At 39.2% G+C, this 18638-nt stretch overlaps 1 protein-coding gene across 1 annotated transcript in view; it reads left to right on the top strand.

Annotated features, from left to right (window-relative positions):
- Positions 1 to 18638, top strand: part of TBX18 (T-box transcription factor 18) — a 30756-nt gene that overhangs the window by 5795 nt on the left and 6323 nt on the right. Inside the window, exons 4-7 of the mRNA XM_084622416.1 lie at positions 2202 to 2373; positions 11398 to 11565; positions 13167 to 13231; positions 16653 to 16747. Coding sequence (XP_084478542.1) covers positions 2202 to 2373; positions 11398 to 11565; positions 13167 to 13231; positions 16653 to 16747 — 500 coding nt within the window. The remainder of the gene's footprint in view (positions 1 to 2201; positions 2374 to 11397; positions 11566 to 13166; positions 13232 to 16652; positions 16748 to 18638) is intronic.

The raw sequence follows: 18638 nt of genomic DNA, 5'->3' as shown, positions 1-18638 counted from the left end.
GGGCGGGGGGGAGGAGAAAGGGTGTTTGTTTTTGGATTATGTCATAACAAACCGAAACAGGTTTTCTCTGGGCTATGGGCTAGAGCAGTTCAATTAAAATGGAAAATCTTTATGCTGATTTGGGTCCAAATTAAGACTTTGTCAGCTGGTCATAACAGAAATGTAAATTTACACAGTACTGTGAGCATGTAGTTTCTGATCTTTATAAACAGCGATCTTTATGTCAAGACTTGAATAATGTTAAAAATTCTGATATTCAGAGGAGGAAATTAATATTAAATAGTAGTAGTTTTAACAATGAATGTGTCTTTTTCATTTTAAATATATATGTATTATTATAGTCCTTGCTGTCTGCATGGCTGACTATTAATTTTCCAAAAAAACAAATTCAGCTCATGTTATCATATATAAAATGCAGTATTTTCATGGTTGGCACACACATATTTTTGTTAAGAATTTAGTATTATGTTTATTTTATCTTCCTGGTAAATGGTGGTGTTACTTTTATCTGATTTCACTTTTCTGTAAGCAAGGCTCTTATGCAGTGGATGTATTCTTTTATACTAATTATTATTTTAGTCCCATTACTGTGCTTGATACTTTACAAACTGCCTGCCCTGAACATCTGAACAGCACAGAGATACCGTAACAGTTGTACACTAGGCCCAATCCTGCTCCCCTTGAAGTAAATGACAAAACTTTAACTGAAATGGTATCAGCTGAGGATAATTTATATTTAAACTTAGCAAAATTAAACCTTATCTGAAAAGTTAGGTATTGTTTTAAAACATTTTAAATAAATTCAATGAAGTACAATTTGTAATGTTCACATCTTAATATTAAATATTAAATCTAATTCATTCACAAATTAAAAAGAATAATACATAAGATAAGAAATATTAAAACAAATAACAAACTGTATGATTTAGGTAGAAGCTGTTTCTCCACAAGAAGGAATCACGAGAAGGTATCATAGATATCATTTCATAATTGATGGCTTCGTATGATTTACATCCATACATATTTGTAATGAATAATTTTGTTTCCACTATTGATAATGTTGCATATTCTTTTTTCTCTTAAAGAGGAGAACTGTACAAAGAGACATACCTGATGAAAGTGTTGAAAGACGTTTCTTAAAATTAAATCATACTGTTTATTTTTTTTGCTAAGGGCATTGTTCTTTTTTCTGAAGGGTGTATGCCTATCAGACATATTCATTTGCACAGTTTTTAATTAGTGGGTTTTAAAAAATACATAATCTACAAAATGGCTGAATTCAGAATAAGATATTTTTACTGAAGGATAAGACATTTTTACTGCAGAATGACTTTATTTTTTTTTTAATAAAAAGAAACATAATAGGATGTGGGTTTTTTATTTAAATATTTCTGTGGTACTGTCGAGAAGATCAATATGGTTCTCACAGAATTCTTCTTTTAATTTCATTCTCTTTTTCATGGTCACAAGATGCGTTGTATCTGGAATAGTTTTATTTGTGGACTGTTTCATGTTAGAAACAACATGCTAAGTGAGTCATATAAAGAGTTGTTTATGTCATTGTATAGATTAAGGGCCAGATTTTGCTCTGTTTATACTGGAGGCCATCCAGAGTGATGCCATTGAGATCAGTGGATCTATCCCAGCGTAACTGGTGGTTAGTGGGAAGACTGCAACTGGCTTTAATGAGAGTTGGATCAGGCTCTAAATGAGAGCAGAATTTGGTCCTGTCTATTGTAGATACTTTTGCTAATATTTTGTAACTCAGCTGTATGCAGCAACTGAAAATTGAAAGTTGAAATAAAAGTAAATTAAACATGTTATTTGCAGCAAAGAACACTATTGTGTTTCTTAGTGCAGCTATTAAGGTAACTTGACAGTGGTGAGAGAGAAGGCTCCCCAAAATGCTGTGACTTTGTTTATATTGATTACTTGCCTTTTATCTCTCAAATCTCAGTTGAATTTCCTAACTATTTTTATAGACTTCTTTTAAGTTGGTTATTTTCCCTCTTTTTTTTTTCCTGTTGGAAAAATGATCACTTCTCTCTGGGATATTGTGACTAGATCCATTGTAATTATTGTCCCTCAACATTTGTACATTGACGGGTGCTGTACATATGAAGTCCTGCTATATCAATATAAATCAGCCTGATGAATTATTTCCAGTTCAATTCTGACAGATGTTGGGCTTCTTTTTATAGGTATGTTTACCATAGCTCTAAGTGGATGGTGGCCGGGAATGCTGATTCACCAGTACCTCCTCGTGTGTATATTCACCCTGATTCACCCGCCTCAGGGGAGACTTGGATGAGGCAAGTGATCAGCTTTGACAAACTGAAACTTACGAACAATGAGCTGGACGATCAAGGGCATGTGAGTATCCCATGTCTTACAATATTGTCTTACAATATATTGTCTTACAATATTGCAAACTAGCACATCAGTCAAATAAAGATTTTATGACGTATACCTTCCTGTTGACAAGAATGAACTCAGCCTTGCAAAGCTTCATAAAAATTGACCAGCACACATTCAAAATCTGCTCATTCTTTAGCTTTGATAATTGATTGATGATTTTTTAAAAATGGCTGCTAGTTTATTTGCCCCTCAAAAATATAAGACCCCTGGATAAATAGAATTGTGCAAGACTGGATTAACTAAACTAAAAGTACAGAATTGCTCTCATATTTTACCACCATATCTATCTATCTTGCAATTTCAGTTTTTATCAAAAAAGTGTGCTTAAATTCACAAGTATTGCGAATAAATGTTAGTAATATGTAATAAGTTTAAGTGAATAAAAAGTACGTTTAACTGTTTTTTTTTAACCTAAACATTTGTGTGAAATCCCATGGGGTGTTAATAATTGCACTCCAAAATGAACAACATGGGAGCTGGGTTCACTCTGATAATGATTTATTACATACCTTATGAAGCAAGACCCTTTCACAGCTGAGGCTCATTACTTCTGAAAAAGCTGGCAAACTGCTGCAGTATGAGTGCTCTGTTTGCAAGCTATGAATTGTTTAGTTATGACATTATCTAATGTGACAAAATGTGTTTATATTCATATTTCCTTTTCTCTTGAAAACTGTTGAAACATGACAGATGTAAGCCAGCATCTTTCCAACAATCCCTAAAATAGTTGTACTTGACACCTTAGGAAATAATTAAAAAACAAGAATTGTTTTTAGACAGGATGAAGTCTTTACTTTGGACAAATCCAGTAATAAATGGCAAATGTTGGGGTTCTTTCAAAGGGAACATTGAATTCAAAGTGTCTAGAGTTTTAGAAACTTGAGTGACAAGTCACAGACTGGATGTGGGTTCCATTGACTCTAAAGTGGCCAGACTTATTAAATAGGATGATTCCTCAGTCACGAAAAGGGATAAAATGGAATACCCCGAGCACTATATGCAAAGATGCTATATATAGCTATCAGCAGTTTTCTTCTGTGCGCATTTCCCATTGAAGTCAGCGGGACCACTGCTTGCAGAACAGTGTGAGAACATGGTCCCAATTGTAAATTCTACAAGCACCTCCATTTTCTCTAAAGAAAATATGTGTCTATAGGGAACGTCTGTACTGCAGTCATAGGGTGTGACTGCAGCTTGGGTGGACGTACTGAGCTAGCTGTAATCTAGCCCGGTTGGGTACCGGAGCAGTGAAATCAGGGTTCCAGGTGGGCTTGTACAGCCCATGCTGAATGTCCCTACATGGGAGGGGGTAGTAAAGTGATGGGGCCAAGTCATACCTAATTAAATAGTGGATTTGCACTAGAGATAAATCTGGTCCAATAACTCTGCTGTGTTAAGCCTTGTCCTTTATCTCGGCAGTCTTTTTTCAGTTCTTTGCCTATCCTTTGTTTATGTTACATAGGTGTGAGCAACTATTTTTTCCCACCTGATTGCAAGAAAGAGTCATACTATGTTATCGGCAGATGTTGCCGGAGTCAGATTGCTGTTTCACTGTAGATACGGCCATAAAAGGTTTTGAATTAACAGTATTTCTATTTAGGATTTAATGCCTCCCCCCAATATTTACACTGTTTATCTGTGGAATTATGATCCGGGGGGTCTGATTCTGTGGTCCTGGAATGAATAAAATGTTATTCAGCCTGAGAAGTTCCATGGGCTTCAGTGGGATTACTTGTGTATCTGCAATTAATGTGAACACGGGTTGCACCAACATTTTACTGAAGTGCTTAAAAAGTGAAGAGAGCTGCAATTCTGGAAGACTCCAATTCTACAGCTGACAGGCTGTGTCGACACTTGCAGTTAGTAGTGTGATTCTGAGATCGTGTAGACATACTCGCACTGTGTGCTAAAAATAGTAGTATAGTGTTGGTAGCCTGGGCAGAAACGAGTGGCAGCCTGACCTAGCTGCCCCAAGTATGTACTCATGAGGTCCAGACCGGTTTGTACTCAAGGCAGTTAGCCAATGCCACCCCGCACCGCTGCCCCATGTTACTGCGGCTACACTACAGCTTTTAGCTTGCTAGTTCCATGAGAGCTATAGAGAGTATGTGTAGGTGAGCTGGGAATCACACTCCTCTACGTCCAAGAGGAGACGTAGCCAACCGTCCAGGCAGATTGTTGTAACCATTGACTTCAGTGAGGCTACATATGGACACAGCAGTCTGCCCATGTACTATTAGTTGCAGGACTGGGGCTCAAGATTTAATCTTGAAGATGGACAAAGAGCTAAATTACCGTATTTGCTGTACTGTATGCTGTATACTATACTATATTGTGCAAGGCCACATTTCAGGCTTTCCTCCCCCTGAGCGGAAATCCACAGTGTTTGTAGCACCTCCTTATTCATGGTGCAGAGAAATTTAAAATTACTGGAGCGCTCTTTATTTATTAAAGTTTCAGTTGGAAGCTAGCCAAGTAGTATTCTTCTACAGAGATTCAAGATACATTGAACTGATTGAGAACTGCAACATCGCCCCCTCCAAAAATAAAATAAAAAATGGAAATTTAAGGGTTTTTTTTAAAAAGACAATAGACGGTTGGTTGCAAACTTCATATTTCTAAAATCTGGGGCATGGCAAACACTCATCCTTATCAGAAAAGGCAAAAACAGAAAGCAGAGAAGTGTCTATTTCAATGGGTACATTTTTTCTTTTTGAGTAGCATGGAATGCAGAATTGAAATGGCTATGCAGCCTCTGGGGGCCTCCAGCAATATTGGAAAAGGAAAAATTGCATATTTTTTGATGAATATAAGAAATAATTATGTTTCACATAAATGGTAATTACCCACTTTTCTCTGCATGGTGGCAAAAGAGAGGGGTGTTAGATAAGAAGAGCTAGCAGTCAGGCCCACATAGTCTCCCAAAATATTAATTTTTATATTCAAGGTCTGAATCTTCTTTCCTCACATCCTTAATTTGGTGGATTTTATGCTTTTGCAAAGTTTATTTTCATTGTGCTCAGGCAGAATGGCTTGGAGGAACCTCCACTTGGCTTCTACAGTTCTGCTCCACACTCACCTCTTGATGGTCATATAAGGAGAAACAGAATTTAGCCTTTGAACATATTTTACACGTGTCCAGTTCTCCATTTTGACACCCTGTTGATTTTGCTCTTTCCAAACACCTATATTCTTCCTAAGTATAGCCAGTTTACACACAAGTTTCTCCGCTAGTATTCTGGGGCTTGATTCTGATCCTTCAGCAACATAACTCCATTGACCTCCATGGAATGACAGTAGTGTGCGATGAGTTGGAGCGCTTAATCTACACTGTAGTACTAACTTACTGGTACTGGCAGCAGTCACATTTCACAAAGCTGCTTGCTGTTGCAACTAATCAACGACACTAAGTAAATAGGTAAAATACTCTAAAGTCAATGTGACACATTTTTAAGGGGCATGTTAAAATACTAACCCAGGTGCCCTACTATCCTCAAGCTGTACGTGTAACTCCCATTCACGTGAGTTGGGGCTACATATGTGAACTGTTGGGGCTACATACGTGAACTTTACAGCATATTAGTAAACATTTATGTTGTGAAAGTGACTACTGGCCAGCCAGGTCAGGGCCCTGTACAGAATGACAGTAAGTGACAGTGCCTTCCCCAATTGTAGCCCTTTGTTTAGAACGGAACATGGCTACATTTCTTAATATTTTAGGGCCACTCACTTTGCCATTTGAACACTTCCTGTAAACACTCTTGTGTGCTAATGTTGTCATCAGCATTTTGATTGGGAGTCCTTGTCTTCCCACTTCGATAGTAATGTTGTATAACCAGACACATGGAACAGATCTTGAAGTGGTTTTGCACATAGAATCCCCATGTGAATTTTGCACGTGGAACAACTGGAGGGTCAGGTGAAATTTATAAAGACACATTTTCAATGTGATACTTCCATACTTAATGGGAGTCGCCCAGTTAATTTGTCGCAGACTGCTTTGAAAAGGTAATGCACCTTAAATTATACCGGGCTGTAATCTCCACTGAGACACTGGGGTATAGCGTTGTCCCTTGAAAGACATCAGTATCATTAATTAGAGATTTTACGACGATGAAAAGGAAATCTTCGTATTACGACTGACACAGATACACGCACAAACATGCTGCACACATCACACGTGCATACGTCCTCTTTCTTATACTAACCCCTTCCCCCTGCAGTCTCTGGAATAGAGGCTCCCAGGTAATATCAATCTTCTTTGATTAGAACTGGTTGAAATTTTCACACCCTTTTTATCAAGATTTCAATGGAAAAAAATTCAATATTTTGACATTCTTCCACTAACTACTTTTGATGCAGAGTAAATTGTTTTAACCCCTAGTTTGAAATAGAGTCCTACCTGTGGTATTGAAATTGAATTAAATTTGTCTATTTTCTCCCCTCTGTAATGCAGTGGTCAGATTACAGGTGGAGGCAGGCCATTGTTCTGCTCACGTTCAAAAGTTCAGAGTAGCTGTAGGTTTTTTGTTAAAATGACCTGCAGTGAAAAGTTGAAAGTGTTGCCATTTAAATTTCCATTGCTAAGTTTTGTGAAGGTGATAGGGGGCAGTTTATACGTCTTAGACCCAAATGTTTCTCCCCACGTCCAAAGCCTGAATAAATGAGCTTTGCACAAAGGGTCAAAAAGGATTTTTGCTTGGTTGGTTGGCTTGGTTTTCAAGATGTGGGGAAAGGAACCTGGCAGCTAGGAGAAAAGCCCCTTGTGCTGCTAGGCTGCAGGCAAGCGGGGGAGGACCCCTGTTGTGCTGGTGTTATTGATTGTCTTGTGGTTATGCATAAGGCTCCCATCATTGGTCTCCATTGTGACAGGCATTCCATAAACACTCCTTAGAAAGTCCCTGCTACAAAAAATGTCACGTGTGGCTGTGCGTTCATTGGCCCTGTCACTTTGTATGGAAAAGGGGAGTTGCAGCAAGGTCCTTCTGCATGGTGTGCATGCCCATGGAGCAGTAACATTGGCTTCCCTTGTGTTTAGGGCCAGCTGTAGCCACTGCTAGGGCCAAGGTTTGTTCTTTGGTGCTGTTGTTTCGTTCTTTGTCGTTCCGCATTAAGAACAAGATCTTCACCACTATGGGGTAGATACTTAAGTCATTTAAAAAGAAAGCTTAAATGCTGCAAGAAATGATAGCGCCACCAGACAAATGATGCCATAGTACACTGATTAGCACCTTCCATCACAGGCTGCTGTGCCTCTTCTCATGGTTCCACTGAAATATTTGTTTTTATAGCATGGTCAGGAAGCTGAAGACCTTCATGGGTAATCAGTACAAGAACAATGAGCCTAAGGGAACAACAGGGAAGAGCCTGAGAACAAGATATTAACATAGTCATTATTTAAAAAATCCTAACCATGCAATATTAACATTTAAGATGAGCTATTCTGCAAGTAAAATTAAAGTGTGTGGAAAGCCAGCTTGCTTCCTAGGAACTGGACTGTCAGTTTGCAATTGCAGTTTGTGTTGTTGCACTGTCCCTGGAGCAGCCTGGGAGGGAGATTGGGACTCTTCAAGTCACAGAAATGGCGTGCCTGCCTTCGACTTCCTTACTCCCATTCACAGGGCGGACCATGGCCTGGATCTAAAGGAAATGAACCAGTATTTTGTTACACCCACGTACCGTACTGAGCTGCTTGTCAATTTGAGTATAATTATCTTAAATAAAGAATGGACTGGTCTGAGATGGGTGTCGTTGACTGGGTCATGCTGTGTAATGAATTATTAAAGGTATGCAGCCAACTTAAAAAAAATAAGTTCAAGGTAATGTCAATTCTTTGGCCATTTTTGTGGTTTGCATGTTTCCTGCTTTTTAAAAGACCCACACAAACAGGGGAACCTGACTGATTCTCCAGGGACAGCGGTGTAGAGCCAGTCTACTCAGAGCTATTAAATGCACAGAGGAAGCAAACTGAAAACATAGAGCTTCTTTTCTCTAATCTCTCCGTGATAGGAATTATAGGCATTACTAACAACAATAGAGGGTAATACATTTTCAGGGAGAGGTGTGATTTAGTTATTTGTTTATTAAATTGGCAATGTCTTGGGCCCACTTCACCATTGCCCTGCACCTTGTGTAGTCATTTAACCCAGTACAAAGGCTGTGTGTATGTAAACTTCTGCCTAATCAGAAGAGTAGAAAAGCAATTTATCCCCACTGTATTTTCCACTGAATGCATCCGATGAAGTGAGCTGTAGCTCACGAGCGCTTATGCTCAAATAAATTGGTTAGTCTCTAAGGTGCCACAAGTCCTCCTTTTCTTTTTGCGAATACAGACTAACACGGCTGCTACTCTGAAACCTGAAATTTATATTCAATTATGCTGGTGTAAATGACTAGGCAAGGTGCAGGGCAATGGGCAACTGGGGTTCTACTGTATAGTTTTAGCTTGATCCTGCATTTTTAATACACCCATTACTCTCTTACATCATCAGGTATTTAGGGTGTGCAAGGAATGCAAGATCAGACTTTTGCTGTTATTTACCTGCTAATTCTTCTTTTATAGAGATTTTTCCAACAGAAAAACTCTGGAAAGATTGTTGGAAGAGATATTTAAACACTCAATTCAACAAAGCCAATATCTAGCCTTTCGCTGTAAGCGAGGCTGCAGAAGCTGGGGAAGACACCTTGAATTAGAATAACCATAGGTAGGGCCCTACCAAATTCATGGTCCATTTCGGTCAATTTCATGGTGATAGGATTTTAAAAATCGTAAATTTCATGATTTCAGCTATTTCAAGTGCAGGGTGTTGTACTTGTAGGATCCTGACCCAAGAAGGAGTTGTCGGAGGGTCGCACAGTTATTTCAGAGTAGGTTGTGGTACTGCTACCCTTACATCTGCACTGCTGCTGGCGGCGGCACTGCCTTGAGAGCTGCTGGCCAGGAGCCCCGCTCTGAAGGCAGAGCCGCCGCCAGCAGCAGCCCAGAAGGAAGGAGAGCAGGGTACGGTGTTGCCACCCTTACTTCTGGGTTGCTGCCTGCAGAGCTGGGCCCGCAGTCAGCAGCCGCCACTCTCTGGCTGCCCAGCTCTGAAGGCAGCAGTGCAGAAGTAAGGGTGGCCTGGAGTGGTATTGCCACCCTTATTTCTGCGCTGCTGCTGGCAGGGCGCCACCTTCAGAGCTGGGCGCCTGGCCAACTGTGGCCGCTCTCTAGCTGCTGAGCTCTGAAGGCAGCACGGAAGTAAGGATGGCCATGCCGCAACCCTCCTAAAATAACCTTGCGACCCCCCGTGCAACTCCCTTTTGGGCAGGACCCCCATTTGAGAAACGCTGGTCTCCCCCTGTGAAATCTGTATAGTGGAGGGTAAAAGCACATAAAAGACCAGAGTTCACAGGGGGGAGACCAGATTTTCATGGTCTGTGAGGCGTTTTTCATGGCTGAGAATTTGGTAGGGCCCTATCCATAGGGGACTGTCTGAAGTCATTTACTGGAGCTCTTCTGATGTCATTGTCAAAAAGCCCAATTGCAATGTAATGAAAACCTTGATTATCCAGAAACTTTGCTTCTCCAAAACAGGATTATGTCCCCCAGCCAGGACTAAATGTATTAAAAAGTACTCTGCCTAGCCAACCCTTGTTTATCCAAGCTAATTTAATGACCCCATTTTGTTTGGAGAAATGAGGTTTCATGGTATTTGGCATTATTCAGGCCATGTGACGTTAAGGGCTCCATGTTGTGATGTCTGATTGCATAAGCACTCTGCGGCTGCTAAAGAAGCAGGAAATTTAAAATAGGTTGCTCTTGAATCTTGATTAAAGTTTCTGCAAGCCAGTAGCTATGGGACTGGTGATTTATTTATTGATTAGACCTTCCAAAATTGCCAAGCTTCTGATTTTTTAAAAAAGAAATCTTTATTAAAAGTGTGTTTATCTTTAATGAAATGGAAGAAAACATAAGGACAAAACTTCGATGTTTTAAGCCTCCTTCAAAATGTAGAAATACCACCGCAATCCTGCAAACGATTATGGATGTCTTTAATTTGAGGCACTGATATTCATAAGATTTTTATAGAATTGGGGCCTAAATCCTTAGTAAAGGGAATTGTTCTTTTTCCTAAATTGACACATGTATATTATGGTGAGTGTAGATATTATTCCCGTATAAGTAATGCTCCTTGTATCTGTTTACATACTGTAAATACACAGCTTTCAGAGTAGAAGCCGTGTTAGTCTGTATCCGCAAAAAGAAAAGGAGTACTTGTGGCACCTTAGAGATTAACAAATTTATTTAAGCATAAGCTTTCGTGAGCGACAGCATCCAAAGAAGTGAGCTGTAGCTCACGAAAGCTTATGCTCAAATAAATTTGTTAGTTTCTAAGGTGCCACAAGTCCTCCTTTTCTTTTTGTAAATACACAGTGACTAACGTTTGCAACTGTGACATTTGGAGGTTTTCTTCAAGCCACTGCTCTTGGAGTCATGAGAATCTCAGCTTTCATTTTAAATACAACCCCAACAAAGTATGTTTCTAGCCCTTATGGTCACAAAAGCCAACCAACCAAATCCACCACCACCATACTTCAGGCATTTTCAATATTGTCTTAAAGATTCAAAATCCAGAAAGCAAACTGATTTTATTTTAGAAAAAAATCTCATATGGTGAAATCCATCCCCACTGAAGTCTATGGCAAAATTCCTATTGACTTCCGTGAGGCCAGCATTTCACCCGTGATTTTTAAGCCAATCTCATTATTTTTTGACTTCCTCACTCATTAATTTTGAATGTTTAGGGATGGCAATGTTGTAAGTACATAGTGATTAGATTACTGTAATGAGACCATTATAAATTATAGAAAACTTAATTTCCAGGAAATTGCATGATAAGCAACACATGCCATAATCTTTTTCCAAAATGCTACCAGCATTGAAACAGCGGGGCATCCTTTCTAACAAATATTACCTTTTCTTTGTTTTCTTTTGTATAGATTATCCTTCATTCTATGCACAAATACCAGCCTCGTGTCCATGTCATTCGTAAAGACTGTGCAGATGATCTGTCTCCAGTCAAGCCCATTCCTTCCGGAGATGGCGTCAAAGCTTTCTCCTTTCCTGAAACCGTTTTCACTACTGTAACAGCATATCAGAATCAACAGGTAACTTTGGCTTTTTAAAAAATATTTTACTGGCTTTTCAGAATATGTCAGACAAGTACAAGAGAAGAAAAGGATAAACTTTTACTTCACCACTTAGTAATAAGGCATTTGTCTAATACTCTAAATATTTAAAAGCTTTTTGTATGACTGTAGCATGTAGATGCCACAACTGAGACAGGAGTGCCAGTGTGCAAGGCACTGTACATAGTAAGAGATGGTTCCTGCCCTGAAATTCTTGCAGTTTGAATAGACAGGACATAAGAAGTTCTATCCCTGTTTTACAGTTAGGGATTGAGATACAATTCCCAGGGGAGTTGGGTGCCTAATACCTATGAGGATCTGGGCCAAAGAGGCTATGGCTACACGTACAGCGCTACAGTGGTGCAGCGGCACCGGTGCAGCGTGTCTGTTGAAGATGCTCTGTGCCAACGGGAGACACTCTCCCACCGACATAGCTCTGTGCACGCTAGCGCTTATGTTGGTGGAACTTATGTCACTCGGGGAGGTGGAATATTCACACCCCTGAGCAACAGAAATCTTGCTGACATAGGCTGTAGTTTAGACATAGCCTGAAGGCCAGATTTTTAAAGATATTCTGCCTCAAATGCAGATACGTACATAGGCACTTCTGAAAATCCCATAGGTGCTTAACACTCACTGACTGCAAAACACCTTCCAACGTTAGTCAAGTATTGATGTCCCCAAGTTGTAAAAGGGGAAGTTAGTTTTTAATTTAGTAATTAATAGCTTTCATTAACTTCTAAAGGAGCAGGATTGGCCCATAAACAACCTATTCAAATTAACGCCGTGAGCTGCAGAGAAAAAATTAAAACCCAGGTTGCCCGACTCCGAGTCTTCTGCTCTAACCATGTTGTCTAAGTATAACACACAATGACATCATATTTAGTATAGTCGCATTTTATTCATTCTAAATAATTTAGCACAATTATGTTTTGGTTTGTGTGTATTTGTGTATATATAAATATAAACTTTGTGCTTATTAATGGCCTACTTTCTTCAGAAAGTAGAAAGCAAAATGATTTAATGATGCAATATAAATTTAAAGGGGGAGAGTCATCTGATTGATGGGCTACCATTATTTGGTAACTATTTTGTTGATTTAAAGAAATTACAAGTATTTTTTTTCTTGTGTTCCATTTGTTTATAGTATGTACATGTGAACATAGCAGCCTAACAGAAATCTTTCTCATTCAGCATCTCCTTCTCTGTTTGCATATATGTTATGTAACTCTGTCACAGACAAGGAGGCTGTGCACTGTCTTAGTTGAAGCAGGAACATTTTCCAGACAACTTCTTTCAAGAATCCCAACCAGCCTTTGTGTAAAATAAACACTCATTGACTTCCTTGGGGGATGTATGCAGAGAATGATTGCTGGGTTAGGTCTTAATGTATCGTGTTAAAAAGAAAAACACATTCAACCTGCAAATGGGAAATCCACTTGAACTTTTATAATTCTTAAACAGAATTAAAATGGAAAATTCCAATGACAGCTCAGGTTTGGTGGATATATTTGCTATGCGTATCATTTAAACTGAATTGGTAAAAGTTTTGCCATCACTTTCTTTTATTATCTTTACAGATCACTCGATTGAAGATTGACAGGAATCCATTTGCTAAAGGATTTAGAGATTCTGGACGTAACAGGTAAGCTTTGGAAAAATGGGTTTGTCTGCAATGACAAAATCAAATTGTTAAAGGATTTAAAGAATGGTTACCATGCACACAAAAGGGAGTTTCTGTTCTTACAGACCTTTCAAGCTTGCAAGAACTAGGTGTCCCAGTGCTAGCCCTAGAGTTATAGAATTAAACCTAAATTCTGTGGATGTAATGACAGTATACAGCCTTGAAAGTTCAGTGTTTAACTTGATTCATGTACTAATATATACTGCAGCTTATGGACATAGAACACGAAAAGAAAACTTGCACACTGTCTGAACGGTGATTCTTTTATGAATTACATTCTAAACCCTTCCACCTGAAAAAGAAAGCATGTAATTGTATTGCACATGGTGCAGTAATTTCAGTTACCACTTTGCATTTTGTTTTCTACAAGTGCCGTATTTATGAGCTGATCTTCCAGAGAAGAGAACAAACTGTGTCAGTAAAAATGTTCAGTGAATGCCTGCCAGTTTACTGAGCTTCTATTTTAGTAGAAAGGTGAAGCATTGGAGATCAATTTCGGCTCACAGCAAATCGCAGAAGAGCTCAGATTCATTTTTGGAGAGCAAATTAGTATTTTTTTAAATGGATGATGTTGGGAGAGGAGGAGATGAACATTACAGCACCTAGCACTGTGTGGGGGTACTGGTCCATGACTAGGGCTTCTAGGTGCTATGATAATACAAATAATAAATACTAATAATAGAAGGGGAGAGATGACTGATAGGAATCCATTACAAAGTATCTTAGACTTTCACACTGAGCACTTGGATTAAGAGTCTTCCTGATTGGAAATAATTGGCCAAACTCAGCCCTGGGACAAAATAGGCACCACTCCATTGGCAGAAGGGAGTTGTGCCTGAATATGCCAGTTGCGAACTTATGTTTGCAGTGTTGTAGCCGTGTTGGTCCCTGGATATTAGAGAGACAAGGTGGGTGAGATACTATCTTTTATTGGACTAACTTCTGTGGGTGAGAGCGACAGAGCTCTTCTTCAGGTCTGGGAAAGCTTTGGTGAACTTAGTCCTTTATTTTAGAATTGAGTAAACAACTAACTTCCAGATAGAGTTAGTTAAGGAAGAAGCAAATTAAATTTGCTGAATATGCTACATATTTAACAAGAGAGAGAAAGTCACCCTATGTGCCTCTGAACTCCTTCAATGACCATCTGATGGTATATTTGATATATCTTTAGCACCAGCACTATTCTTGGGGCTGTCAAATATCCAAAAGTAAATAATCCCTGCACAGAAGCCTTTGGAGAAAATCCTCACACCACTGCAGTCAATAGCAAAACTCCTACTGACTTCATTGGGGCCAGATTTCATGCTTTATGTTCCAGCAGACACCCTCAGAAGATGGGGTGCACTTTGAAATCCAAAGGTGGGGATAAGTTAGAGACCAGTCTTGCAACTGGGTATGCATGGATAGAGCTCCATTGACTTTCCTCACGTTCTGTGTGATTGCAGGGGCCCAACCACACAGATCCTGTTTCAGGATTGGGACCTGCTTGTTTTTGTTTTTGTTTTAAATTAAATTAATTAAATTCTGTTTGTGTGGACGTTGAATGAAAAGTGTGATTCAGAACAAGGAGAGCATGATGGAATTCCACTGAAGAAGGCCTCTGTGTAAATGGTTTTGTTCTGCTTTTAAATACAAATCTAAATGCCCTTTTGTTGCAATAAGGATGTTTATTGTAGAAGGGGCCAGATTGTCAGCTGCTACAAATTGAGGTAGCTCCATTGAAATCAATAGTCCTGTGCTGGTTTACACGCACTAAGGACATGGCCAAATACATTTGGGAATGTGCTTCATATTTTTAATTCTTTTTGCAGCAAGTTTTTTATTCTTTGAAGAATCTAAATGTAAAGGCTTTATTTTCCACAGCCTTCTACAGCATGTCTTTTACGAAAGCATGATAGTCTGTACCGAAAGTTAAAAATACCGTGGTGTCATTGCATTCTCCTTTTGGATGCATTTTAATTGTCTATTGTGCTGCAATAACTTTGCCTTGTAACACTACATAAAACAATTCTGTTTAATTAAAAATATTCCCTTTCAGGTCATTTACAGTCTCACAGGCTGCTTTATAAAGATCAGTAGCCTTGCCCTTTAAAAGCACCCTCTGTACTTTTGCAAAGTGAACCAGAATTTATGTGCTGAGAGTCGTTTCATTCTTCAGTTAGGCCTTAGGTTTGACCCTATAAAAATCTTTTACTCAGGAAGGTACCAAAATTTCTTTTCTTTAAATACTTCAGGAAAAACATAACTGTTTTGTTAAATAAACTTGGCCATTTAATAGCATAAATTAGGGTGGTGATAAAAAGTGGAAATTGTTCGACGGCATCTTGTATAAATTATCGCCTTGGCTACTCTCCTCCAGGAGGTGGCTTTTATCTCCACTTTAACTAGAAGTGAAAAGTCACCATTACTGCAGAAAATGAAGGCTATGTTTTAGTCCAGGTTCAGCTAATAAATACTTTATAACTGTTTCCTGCAACATATCTGTGATCCTGCTGGAACTGCAGTGTGGAAAAAGCAATATCAGAAGAGAATGTGGATGGTCTCAAATCGGACCATTTGCATATTTTCATTTTACAGAGTGTTGCTGTTCAAAGGCAAGCATTTGTTTGTGGTATGTGCTCGATATCGACACTTAACAAGCCTTATGAGTTTAGCACTCAAAACTAGCAGCCAAATTATACTGGTGTGCTGACATTGTAGCTTTGTTTGTGAATTTGTGGCACAAAAAGCATGACCTGTATATAGGTATACCTGTATATTTGTATAAGATCAAATTGATTTATATAAATGTATGTGGCACATCCAGTGGGTTGAGTGGTTAGTCAATTATTTCTATTTGTCATTCAAAAGCTTGTAAAGGCTGAGAGAAAACTCTTGAAGCTATTTTCTAAAGATATTTTTAATCCAATAGCGCCCAGTAACAGGCTCAAAAAGAGTAGCATATCCATGAGTCATGCATCTTGTATGCACAATTTTCTAAGGCAAGGAGAGTGTTGAATCACATTTTAACAGAAGTTGTTTTATGGATCACTTTCCTTCTAAAATGTGAGATGGCAGATCATCCTTCAGGCAATCAGATTGATGTGGAAAAGTCCTATTAGGGAATTATTAAAGGTACTGCTAGCAGTTTTTTAAAGTGATTTAGCAGCTGGAAACAAGAAGAGCCAGCACCATGGGACCAGCCAGCTCTCTGCGACCACCAGCACGTTCACTGCAGATCACTGGTGGTCCATGGACCAGAGTCTGAGAAACATTGTTCTAAAAATATTTTTTTTCCTGAAACATACAGTGTGTGTGAGACTGAGTGATGAACTAGCTACAAAAAGTGACAAACCAAAAACAGATCATTCTTTTCACATAGTGGTGTTTTTGTTCTATTTAGAATGGGACTGGAAGCTTTAGTGGAGTCCTATGCATTCTGGAGACCTTCACTGAGGACACTTACATTTGAAGATATACCTGGGATCCCCAAACAAGGTAATAATCTTATTTATAGTCCTGAAAAAACAAAATGTCTAAAGATAAAATTGTACTACCACTCCTTATGAAAAACTTAGATTTGTGTATCACCTACAGAAAAACTAAGTTAACTCCAGATGCAGATGATAGGTTTTTTATTTCCAGAGATAGAAATAAACTAATTTAACCAGGTTTGCAGTGAACAGGACAAAAGAGATCTATTATTGTAGCTTCTAAAACCCGGTATAGAATGTTTCAGTAAATTCACTATTCTACAATGTTATGCCAGTAATCATAAAAAGGGTGTCGGATACTATTACTGACATAGCTATGCATTAACTTGAACATTCCCCCAGTACTTAATTTGCTTTTCACCAAGGATTAAGCCTTTAAAACTCCCAAATCCATTAATCCAGACTAATATGTATATTACTAAGCACAGAAAACCTAACCAACCTCCCCTCCCGCCCCCCCAAAATTAACAACAATTACAACAAGCTTTCATTAAGCAGGAACTGAAGTTGGGAATATTTTAAGAAGTGGGGGAGCCCTAAGAGAAGTGTTGAAGGTCTCTCAAGTAAACTCACAAATGTTAGCCAGAAATTTCAAAATAAAGACTACACTTAAAATAAATATGGAAGTGCATAGTAAAGATCACCCAAACTACCGTAATTTTGCTCCATTCCACTTTGTCTCTTGTGCACCTGTTACCTCTTACTTGTAAAATGGAGATATTCTGGTGACGGACTCTTGCTAAATGATGTTTTCATAGACTCTAAAGGCTGTATGTTGTGGCTATCTACTTTGGGTCTATGCAATAAGTGTCTATGCTATGCACGTCTTCCCACTTACTCTGATGTTTTGCTGCATGTGTTGTCAGTCTTTTGGTCCAGCCCTTCTGAGGTTTGTAGCTGTATATCTTGCAGTATCATGACATTTGCATTTGAATTTCCATATGTCTGGAGAATTGTCCTGAGAATGGTGCCCTTTGAAGAAAAGAAGTAGAAAGCTGACTGTTTCCAATAATTGCATAAGGGTGTTAATTTAAAATTTGGCAGGAGTAGCTTGTGATCGGCAGTATAAGGGAGGGTACTTCTGTTTAAATGCTGCTGCAGTGGACGTTTAATTTTTCTTATGGAGTAAGGTTATCAAGTTAAGTCAGTTCTTGGTTTTAATGCCACTAATGTGGCTGAAGATGTGAGTTATTAAGGACAGGATGGTCTCTTGGTCTTGGCCGTTCTTGGGCAGAGATGCAGGGACAGAGTTCGTTTATAGGTGACTTTCACCATGTATTTCCAGACTCTCTCTTTCGTGTGGTTTTAGTTTTCTTTAAAAAAGTGTGGGTGGGCTGGGAGCGGGTGTTGAAGTATCTCATAGATATTGGCAAATTTAACACTAACTTTCCTTTGGAGAAACTCCTTAGATTCTGAAAAACATAAGAACTGCTCAGCAAGGCGTCCCTGTGGGGTTTGCAAACTGCCTAGAGACTCCAGCAGACTTTGCAAAGAGCTAGAGACTGCCTCTCTCCATGTGGCTTTCTCTGGCCGGCTGTGTAGGCCACACCCCTTTTTATGGTTTCCTGCCTCCCCCTTCCCCCATAGTGGGGAGAGCTATGTGGAGGAGGGGGCACATAAAGTGGAACTTCTTGGGCAGAGGCAGATCACTCTCTGGGCCTGGGTCCCCTCTCCACCCCAAACCATCTCTCTGTGGGTTCAAGTGTACGTGTCATCCCTCCCCACCCAAACCAGATCTCTTTTGCTGCTTTCAATGCCTCCCCACCCATGCCAGGTGCTTGCCTGACTGCAATCATGCCCCCTGGCCCCAACCTTTGTGGTAGTCTCATTCACATCAAGAAGCTTTAATAAATCCTCAGAGCCTATAGTATACATAGAAACCACTTTTAATAACT

Source organism: Lepidochelys olivacea, assembly GCF_965140295.1.
Source record: "Lepidochelys olivacea isolate rLepOli2 genome assembly, chromosome: 3".
Lineage (NCBI taxonomy): Eukaryota > Metazoa > Chordata > Testudines > Cheloniidae > Lepidochelys > Lepidochelys olivacea.
The sequence above is the reverse complement of the archived record's forward strand: the minus strand, read 5'-3'. Positions and strand labels throughout refer to the sequence as shown.